Raw genomic sequence first — 9,794 nt, forward strand, 5'->3', positions numbered from 1 at the left:
TTTTTACTTTTCGGAGGCTTAAAAGTCATTTTGTGCTGCAGCTCAAATGGCCTATAAAAGTTACTGCATCTCGCAAAGGCACCGAAGTCGAAAAATGAAGCCAGGTGCATTGAAAAAGCTGAACAGAAGAGGCACGTGACACTGTGGAGGAGTTAGCATGACAGACTACTAAGTGGCTTACGTGCAGGTCTCGATGTTGGTATCATTTAAAAGAATGCTCAAACATGGGGATAAGAGAGACAAATAGGTTGAGTGCAGAGACTTGGTACAGACAGTCATTAAACATTCTTGCATTAATAAAAAAAAAAATATATATATATATATATATATATATATTTTTTTTTTTTTATTATATATAAATAATAATATAAAAAATTTTTTAGACACTTTTACTTTTGACTGGACAGTGACAATATGGTTTCTGTACAATAAATACATCTTTTCCAGGATGACAGGGGCAGCTAGGGGCTCATATTTTGCTGCTATAAATCACGCCTGCAGTTAGCCATCACGATAATGGCGTCGGGAGAGGAAAGGAAGCGCGGTCAGCTTGTTTGGCCTCCGGAAGTTAAAAAAATAAAAAAAGGCGACATTGGCAACGGTCGTATCTCGCATCCTTTTTCGATTCCATCACGCCCGGGAGAGAGGCATTGAATTTAAGACAACCTCGGTAAAAGCCTTGTACCGACCCATCAACAAATATAAGAAGCAATTCAGTGGCTCAATGTGTGCTGTCATGAAATGCAATACAGGTACTGCAGTTGTTGATGTGTTTAAAAAAAAAAGGTGTTTTCTAATTGACCCGATGACACTTTCTGTGAATCACCTGCCAGCCTGCTGCTGTTCTTATGCAAATGAGATGACTCCATCGTGAGTCATCGGTAAAAACATGATGGTGGGTACTCACAAAAGGAGTCACTGGATGCAACAGAATGACAAGTGAAGGGAGGCATTGTGGGTAATGGTATTGTCTTCCTTTTTTTTTTGGATTTGTTTATCAAATGCAAAGAAAAAATAAAGGACATGAGGGAGCTATCAAATCCAAAGACAAATTGAATACTTTTTTTAAAGGTCACGTCGATCAAATTGAAAACCTCGCTTTAATTAACTGCGACCACCTGGCACAAGGTCAACATTATGACATTTTTCATGACATTTTTGCAATAATTGCGAATGACTGTGATGGACCCCAACAGGCTACTCATTCTGTTGACGCCGGCTTAAAAACCTGACTTCAAGTCTAGCTTTGAAATTCTCACCCAGGCCTGACACCCAAACCTGAAAACTTAACCGGTTCAGAAAATGGATGGACGGATGGATGTTTCCAGTCTGTTTTATTTAAAAATCGAACTCTTCTCTTTCAAACCGCAACCCCCACTATTGTCTTGAAACCCTAACTTGAAACTTGAAAATTTTTAAATACTTACCCTGCCTTGAAACCTTCATTTCAAACCCAAACGCAAGTTTGTTTGTTTAAAAAAAAAGATGCCGTATAGTATATAGTATAGTCCAGTATACTTGTTCCTGTTGTTTTTTTAACCTGTTTAACCTGTTTGTAAGAGAAGTTTAAAAAATATTGCGACAATATATGCAAAAAAAAAAAACTGCTTAAATTGCAGCAGAAATTATAATAAGCGGATAACCTTACTTGACTTGCCTGCTTGTCTCGTCTCCCGCCTGACGTTGTCCTACCTCGCTGTTAGTCTGCGCAAGCAAGAGCACTAAGATGAAATGGGGCGTCCTAGTCATTTGTCACGGCACCCGGGGGTAATCACCGGAGTGAACAGGACGGACGCTCTAATTATAGAAAGGACACGCACATGCGCACGCACAATCCCACAACGATCTTGTCATGGTCTTTCTAGTAGCTGCGAAAAGTCCAATAAATCAGCAGTGAAGCGTAGACCAGATTACTGTACGTTCGTACATACATACCCTAACTCTGCCTTGAAACCCTAACCACAGTTAAAAACCCAACTATGGCTTCAAGCCTCACATGAGACCCTATTTTGAAACCTTAACCCTGGCTTGACGCCCGAATTTGATCACCTAAACGCTAGTTTAAAAGCCTAACCCAGGCAACAAACTGTCGGGTTGTTTTTATATGTACATGGTTGTTTTTTTCCGATAAAAACGCCTTACCAAACATAGCCGGAAAAATATGACCATTTTTGGTAAGGCGTTTTTAGCCGGAAAAAAACCTACCATGTATAGTAAGGCGTTTTAACCCGAAAAAAACGACCATGTATTGTGAAGCGTTTCAACCCGAAAAAAAACGACCATGTATAGTAAGGCGTTTTTATCGGGAAAAAAACGACTACGTACAGTCAGTCGTTTTAACCCCCCAAAAAATGACCATGTATAGTAAGGCGTTTTTAGCCGAAAAAAACGACCACGTATAGTAAGGCGTTTTTACCCGAAAAAAACGACCATGTATAATAAGGCGATTTTAGCCGAAAAAAACGACCATGTTTGGTAAGGCTTTTTTATCGGAAAAAAAAGCAACCATGTATAGTAAGGCGTTTTTAGCCGGAAAAAAACGACCATGAAAAATCTGCCGTTTTTAGCCGAAAAAAAACCGACCATGTATAGTAAGGCGTTTTAACCCGAAAAAAAACCGACTCTGTACAGTCAGTCGTTTTTAGCTGGAAAAAAACGACCATGTGTAATAAGGCGTTTTTAGCCGAAAAAAACGACCATTTATAGTAAGGCGTTTTTAGCCGAAAAAAACGACCATGTATAGTAAGGCGTTTTTAGCCCAAAAAAACGACCATGACCATGTATAGTAAGGCGTTTTTAGCCGAAAAAAACGACCATGTATAGGAAGGCGTTTTTAGCCGAAAAAAACGACCATGTATAGGAAGCCGTTTTTTGCAGAAAAAAACGACCATGTAGTAAGGCATTTTTAGCCGAAAAAAACGACAATGTATAGTAAGGCTTTTTTGGCCGAAAAGAATGACAATGTATAGTAAGCCGTTTTTTGCCCAAAAAAAACGACCATGTATAGTAAGCCGTTTTTTGCCGAAAAAAACGACCATGAAAAATCTGCAGTTTTTAGCCGAAAAAAACGACCATGGATAGTAAGGCGTTTTTAGCCCGAAAAAAAACCGACCATGTATAGTAAGGCGTTTTAACCCGAAAAAAAAACGATTCTGTACAGTCAGTCGTTTTTAGCTGGAAAAAACGACCATGTGTAATAAGGCGTTTTTAGCCAAAAAAAACGACCATTTATAGTAAGGCGTTTTTAGCCGAAAAAAAAGACCATGTATCTAGTAAGGTGTTTTTAGCCGAAAAAAACGACAATGTATATAGTAAGGCGTTTTTAGACGAAAAAAGAACGACCATGTATAGTAACTTATTTTCAGGTGAAAAAAAACGACTATGTTTAGTAAGGCGTTTTTAGCTGAAAAAAACGACCATGTGTAGAAAGGCGTTTTTTGCCGGAAAAAACGACCATGTATAGTAAGGCGTTTTTAGCCGAAAAAAACGACAATGTATAGTAAGGCATTTTTAGCCGAAAAAAACGACCATGTATATAATAAGGCGTTTTTTGCCGAAAAAAAACGCCTTACCAAACATGATCGTTTTTTTTGGCTAAAAACGCCTTACTATACATGGTCGTTTTTTTCGGCAAAAAACGGCTTACTATACATTGTCGTTTTTTTCGGCTAAAAACGCCTTACGATACATGGTCGTTTTTTTTGGGCAAAAAACGGCTTACTATATACATGGTCGTTTTTTCCGGCAAAAAACGGCTTACTATATATACATTGTCGTTTTTTTCGGCTAAAAACGCCTTACTATACATGGTCGTTTTTTTTCGGCTAAAAACGCCTTACTATACATGGTCGTTTTTTTTTGGGCAAAAAACGGCTTACTATATACATGGTCGGTTTTTTTCGGCAAAAAACGGCTTACTATATATACATTGTCGTTTTTTTCGGCTAAAAACGCCTTACTATACATGGTCGTTTTTTTTGGGCAAAAAACGGCTTACTATACATTGTCATTTTTTTAGGCCAAAAAAGCCTTACTATACATTGTCGTTTTTTTCGGCTAAAAACGCCTTACGATACATGGTCGTTTTTTTTGGGCAAAAAACGGCTTACTATATACATGGTCGTTTTTTCCGGCAAAAAACGGCTTACTATATATACATTGTCGTTTTTTTCGGCTAAAAACGCCTTACTATACATGGTCGTTTTTTTCGGCTAAAAACGCCTTACTATACATGGTCGGTTTTTTTGGGCAAAAAACGGCTTACTATATACATGGTCGGTTTTTTTCGGCAAAAAACGGCTTACTATATATACATTGTCGTTTTTTTCGGCTAAAAACGCCTTACTATACATGGTCGTTTTTTTTGGGCAAAAAACGGCTTACTATACATTGTCATTTTTTTAGGCCAAAAAAGCCTTACTATACATTGTCGTTTTTTTCGGCTAAAAATGCCTTACTATACATGGTCGTTTTTTTCTGCAAAAAACGGCTTACTATACTTGTCGTTTTTTTCGGCTAAAAACGGCTTACTAAACATGGTCGTTTTTTCAGCTAAAAAAGCCTTACTATACATGGCCGTTTTTTTCAGCTAAAAACGCCTTACTATACATGGTCGTTTTTTTCGGAAAAAAACGGCTTACTATACATTGTCGTTTTTTTCGGCTAAAAACGCCTTACTATATATACATGGTCGTTTTTTTCGGCTAAAAACGCCTTACTATACATGGTCGTTTTTTTCTGCAAAAAACGGCTTACTATACATTGTCGTTTTTTTCGGCTAAAAACGCCTTATGATACATGGTCGTTTTTTTTGGGCAAAAAACGGCTTACTATATACATGGTCGTTTTTTCCGGCAAAAAACGGCTTACTATATATACATTGTCGTTTTTTTCGGCTAAAAACGCCTTACTATACATGGTCGTTTTTTTTGGGCAAAAAACGGCTTACTATATATACATTGTCGTTTTTTTCGGCTAAAAACGCCTTACTATACATGGTCGTTTTTTTTGGGCAAAAAACGGCTTACTATACATTGTCATTTTTTTAGGCCAAAAAAGCCTTACTATACATTGTCGTTTTTTTCGGCTAAAAATGCCTTACTATACATGGTCGTTTTTTTCTGCAAAAAACGGCTTACTATACTTGTCGTTTTTTTCGGCTAAAAACGGCTTACTAAACATGGTTGTTTTTTCAGCTAAAAAAGCCTTACTATACATGGCCGTTTTTTTCAGCTAAAAACGCCTTACTATACATGGTCGTTTTTTTCGGCAAAAAACGGCTTACTATACATTGTCGTTTTTTTCGGCTAAAAACGCCTTACTATATATACATGGTCGTTTTTTTCGGCTAAAAACGCCTTACTATACATGGTCGTTTTTTTCAGCAAGAAACGGCTTACTATACATTGTGGGGTTTTTTCGGCCAAAAAAAGCCTTACTATATACATGGTCGTTTTTTTCAGCAAAAAACGGCTTACTATACATTGTGATTTTTTTCGGCCAAAAAAGCCTTACTGTACATGGTCGTTTTTTTTTCGGCTAAAAACGCCTTACTATACATGGTCGTTTTTGTCGGCAAAAAACGGCTTACTATACATTGTCGTTTTTTTTCGGCTAAAAACGCCTTACTATACATGGTCGTTTTTTTCGGCAAAAAACGGCTTACTATACATTGGCGTTTTTTACGGCCAAAAAAAGCCTTACTATACATGGCCGGTTTTTTTCCGGCAAAAAACGCCTTACGATACATGGTCGGTTTTTTTTGGCCAAAAACGCCTTACTATACATAGACGGTTTTTTCAGCAAAAAACGCCTTACTATACATGGTCGTTATATTTTCGGCTAAAAACGCCTTACTATACATGGTCGTTTTTTTCAGCTAAAAAAGCCTTACTATACATGGCCGTTTTTTTCGGCAAAATACGGCTTACTATACATGGTCGTTTTTTTCGGCTGAAAACGCCTTACTATACATAGACGTTTTTTTCAGCTAAAAACGTCTTACTATACATGGTCGTTTTTTTTCACCTGAAAATGGCTTACTATACATGGTCATTCTTTTTTCGTCTAAAAACGCCTTACTATACATGGTCGTTTTTTTCGGCTAAAAACGGCTTACTATACATTGACGTTTTTTTTTGGCTAAAAATGCCAATGTATAGCCATGGTCGTTTTTTTTTCAGCTAAAAACGCCTTACCATCCATGGTTGCTTTTTTTCCGATAAAAACGCCTGACCAAACATGGTCGTTTTTTTCGGTTAAAAACGCCTTACTATACATGGTCTTTTTTTTTCGGCTAAAAATGCCTTACATACATCGTCGTTTTTTGGGGGGTTAAAACGCCTTACTATACAAAAAAAAAAACGGCTTTCCAAACATGGTTGTTTTTGGGGGGGTTTCGGCTAAAAACGCCTTATTACACATTGTCGTTTTTTTCCGGCTGAAAACGACTGACTGTACATAGTCGTGTTTTTTTTTTCGGGTTAAAACGCCTTACTATACATGGTCGGTTTTTTCGTCAAAAAACACCTTACTACACATAGTCGTTATTTTTCGGTTAAAACGCCTTACTGTACATGGCCGTTTTTTTCTGGTTAAAACGCCTTACTATACATGGTCGGGGGTTTTTTCGGCTAAAAACGCCTTACTATACATGGTCATTTTTTTTGACGAAAAACGCCAAAGACGAAGGACAATGTTGGATTGGATTGGATTAAACTTTATTGTCAAATGTACTGTATGTGAAACATACAGCACAGATGAAATTTCTTCCCTCTCAACACAAAACAAGAGGAGCCGCTGCGGGTTTCCGCACCGCCATCAAAAGAAATGTTTACCAAAAAAATGACAAAACCTGGGAGCAGTGCATCCCAAACAAACAACTTGACTTTTTTGTAATCCACAGCAGTAGTTGTCATTTTTCGCAGAGGATAAAGAATATGTATCCATTGTTTCAAGGGCTACAACTCCACACAAATGATGCCATTCGTTAGCTTGCGATGGCCCTTCCCATCATGTGTGGCATTAAGCTAGGAGACTTGAAGACAGATCAACAGGATCAAGTCAACCATCAAGTACCACAATGGAGGTGACACTAAACTTAAATCACTGACTGTCAGTCAAAGTTTTATGACGGGGATGTTTTGACCCTGGAGCTGATCATTTGCACTTTTGTGATTTCTTATGAGGAAAAATGTACAAAACAAAACGGCAACAAAAGTGATTTCTCTTAGTATCGGAATTCACATCTGTATTATTTACAGGGGTGTGCGTTTCTTTTTTTTTTTTTTTGCATACTGATGCAGGCCACGCTGTACCAATGCCCTGCCTAAAAAGCATTACGTGGCCGTCACCCCAGCCCACCCCTTTTGGCAGCTTTGGCCTCGCTGCAGTACTCTGCTTGAAGGCCTTTGAACCTTGTTTGGAGAAAAATGATGAAATGTCCATTAATATTTATGCTAAACTCCAAACACATGGTGAATCATTTGCAGGAAGCCAACAGGGAGAGAGTTCATGTAAAAACCTTGGCCCAGCAACAATTTTATTTACCGTATCAATTCAGACATGAGATGTTTTTTTGTTTTTTTTTCTATGAACGTTTTGAATGTAATGGAGCAAACACAGACAGAAGTCAGGGCTTGAGTGACACAATCACTACGAGCCAAACAAATAAACATCAGATAAAGTGGGAACAGTGGCTGAATCAATATATAAATAAAGGTCAGTTTGAAATGCGGCCCGTCAAAAAATAAAATAAAAATATATATATATCACTTTCTAACTTTCATTTATTAATACTGTCGGTAAGACCTGGCAGTAGCACATAAAAAAGTTTTTTCCAATAAAACTTTTTTAGAAACCTCTGCATAGACAGCAAATATGAAAAACTATTGATATTTGTAATATGGTCCCCGTATTTAATTGATATTTAATCCATAAGAAATGTTGCTGTATCCCACACCACATCGAAAAGACACAGCGATGAAATGGTGTGAATAATCATAAAAAAGAAAAATGATTTTTACTTTCTAGTTGCGATAAGCCGGCAAAGAACAAGATGAGCTTTATTGATCAACTGCAGGAGGGAAATCAAAGCATCTCAACAGCAGCAGAAGTACAGCAAAAAAAAAAAAAAAGCATCAATAAGACATAAAATGCTACTTGCATAAGGAAGTTAAGGCAGGATGGTTGAACACTAATTTTAAATGTTAAAGAATGCAAACCCTAATAAATTGTCCAGCAGTACGCTGTAGTTCTACCACACAAGGTCTCCAAGTAAGGAAACCACCATGAAGCCTTACCTTCCTGGTGCAGGTGCTCTTTCGCTAATGAAGTGTAATTGGATTAGTAATAGACTCAAAACTATGTTGGAAGCCACATATCGATAATGTAAAAAGAAAAATAGCCAAAACCGTAGGGATCCTCTACAAAACCAAGGAAGTGCTAAATAAGAGATCTTTGTATACATTATACACTTCATTATTATTACCATATATGACCTACTGTGTGGAAATATGGGGAAATGCCTGCAAAACAAACACACTCCCTATTCTAAAACTACAAAAAAAAGCAATTCTAATTATTAATAGATCAAAATATACGGAACCCACAAATCCACAATTTATCAAATTAAATACGATGAAATTTTATGACCTGGTTGACTTTAAAATCGCCCAATTAATGTACAAAGCACACAATAACCTGCTCTGCCAAAACATTCAGAAGTTTTTCGAAATTCGAGAAAGCAGCTATGATTTAAGAGGTACCAACTTATTCAAAAAACTCAAAACAAGAACAAACATCAAGCAAAGAAGTGTATCTATCAAAGGTGTTCATCTGTGGAATAATTTCGAAACGGACCTGAAAATGAGTAAATCGCTTGCTGAGTTCAAAAACAAATTCAAAAAAATAGTACAAACAACCTACATCAATCAGAGTTAAAATGATCAATCCATCCATCCATCCATTTTCCGAACCGCTTGATCCTCACTAGGGTCGTGGGGGGTGCTGGAGCCCATCCCAGCCGTTTTCGGGCAGTAGGCGGGGGACACCCTGAATCAGTCGCCAGCCAATCGCAGGGCACACAGAGGCGAACAACCATCCACGCCCACACTCACACCTAGGGACAATTTAGAGCGTCCAATCAGCCTGCCATGCATGTTTTTTTTTGGAATGTGGGAGGAAACCGGAGCACCCGGAGAAAACCCACGCAGGCCCGGGGAGAACATGCAAACTCCACACAGGGAGGCCGGAGCTGGAATCGAACCCGGTACCTCTGCACTGTGAAGCCGACGTGCTAACCACTGGACTACCGGGCCGCCATGATCAATTCTAAACATTAAATATAATGATAAATCAGAACTAAATTGATAAATAGAGAAAGGTATTGAAATATCCATTATGAATACAAGAGAAAATTGACACAAGAGTGTCAGGGTGTGGAAGTATATAATCCCGATACAAACCAAAAGTTGTAAAAATATCACGGTTAAGGGTAAAGTATGAGCCTTAATGGAGACTTCTTTCTTCTTACTTTTTTTCTTTTCTGATTGATATAAAAATGATTTATTAGATATAATCACATAACGGGGTAGGACGAGATAAGTTTTTTACTTCTTCCTACTCCCTTGAACATAACTGTGTTGAATGAAGACTGATTTCTTTCTTTTTACTATTTGATCTACCTTATTTTCTGTCAAATTATTACTGTATATGTTTTATGTTCAATAAACAACAACAACAATAAGTGCACCTTCTACATCCGCAATGGTGAGAAGTACTTGGTTACTGTGTTT

General features: G+C 37.6%; 1 protein-coding gene across 2 annotated transcripts in view; it reads right to left on the minus strand.

Annotated features, from left to right (window-relative positions):
• pigk (phosphatidylinositol glycan anchor biosynthesis, class K) overlaps positions 1–9,794 on the minus strand; it is a 53,890-nt gene that overhangs the window by 4,667 nt on the left and 39,429 nt on the right. The window contains exon 11 of one of the 2 annotated variants that reach the window (XM_086128797.1): positions 6,703–7,415. The exons of the other annotated variant lie outside the window; for it this stretch is intronic. Within the exon in view, the coding sequence (XP_085984923.1) occupies positions 7,338–7,415 (78 nt within the window). The 3' untranslated portion in view covers positions 6,703–7,337. Of the gene's footprint in view, positions 1–6,702; positions 7,416–9,794 lie in introns of those variants that run through there. 2 annotated transcript variants of the gene reach the window in all.

Source organism: Hippocampus guttulatus, chromosome 14, assembly GCF_054856545.1.
Source record: "Hippocampus guttulatus isolate MCC_2025c chromosome 14, RoL_Hgut_1.0, whole genome shotgun sequence".
Classification (NCBI taxonomy): domain Eukaryota; kingdom Metazoa; phylum Chordata; class Actinopteri; order Syngnathiformes; family Syngnathidae; genus Hippocampus; species Hippocampus guttulatus.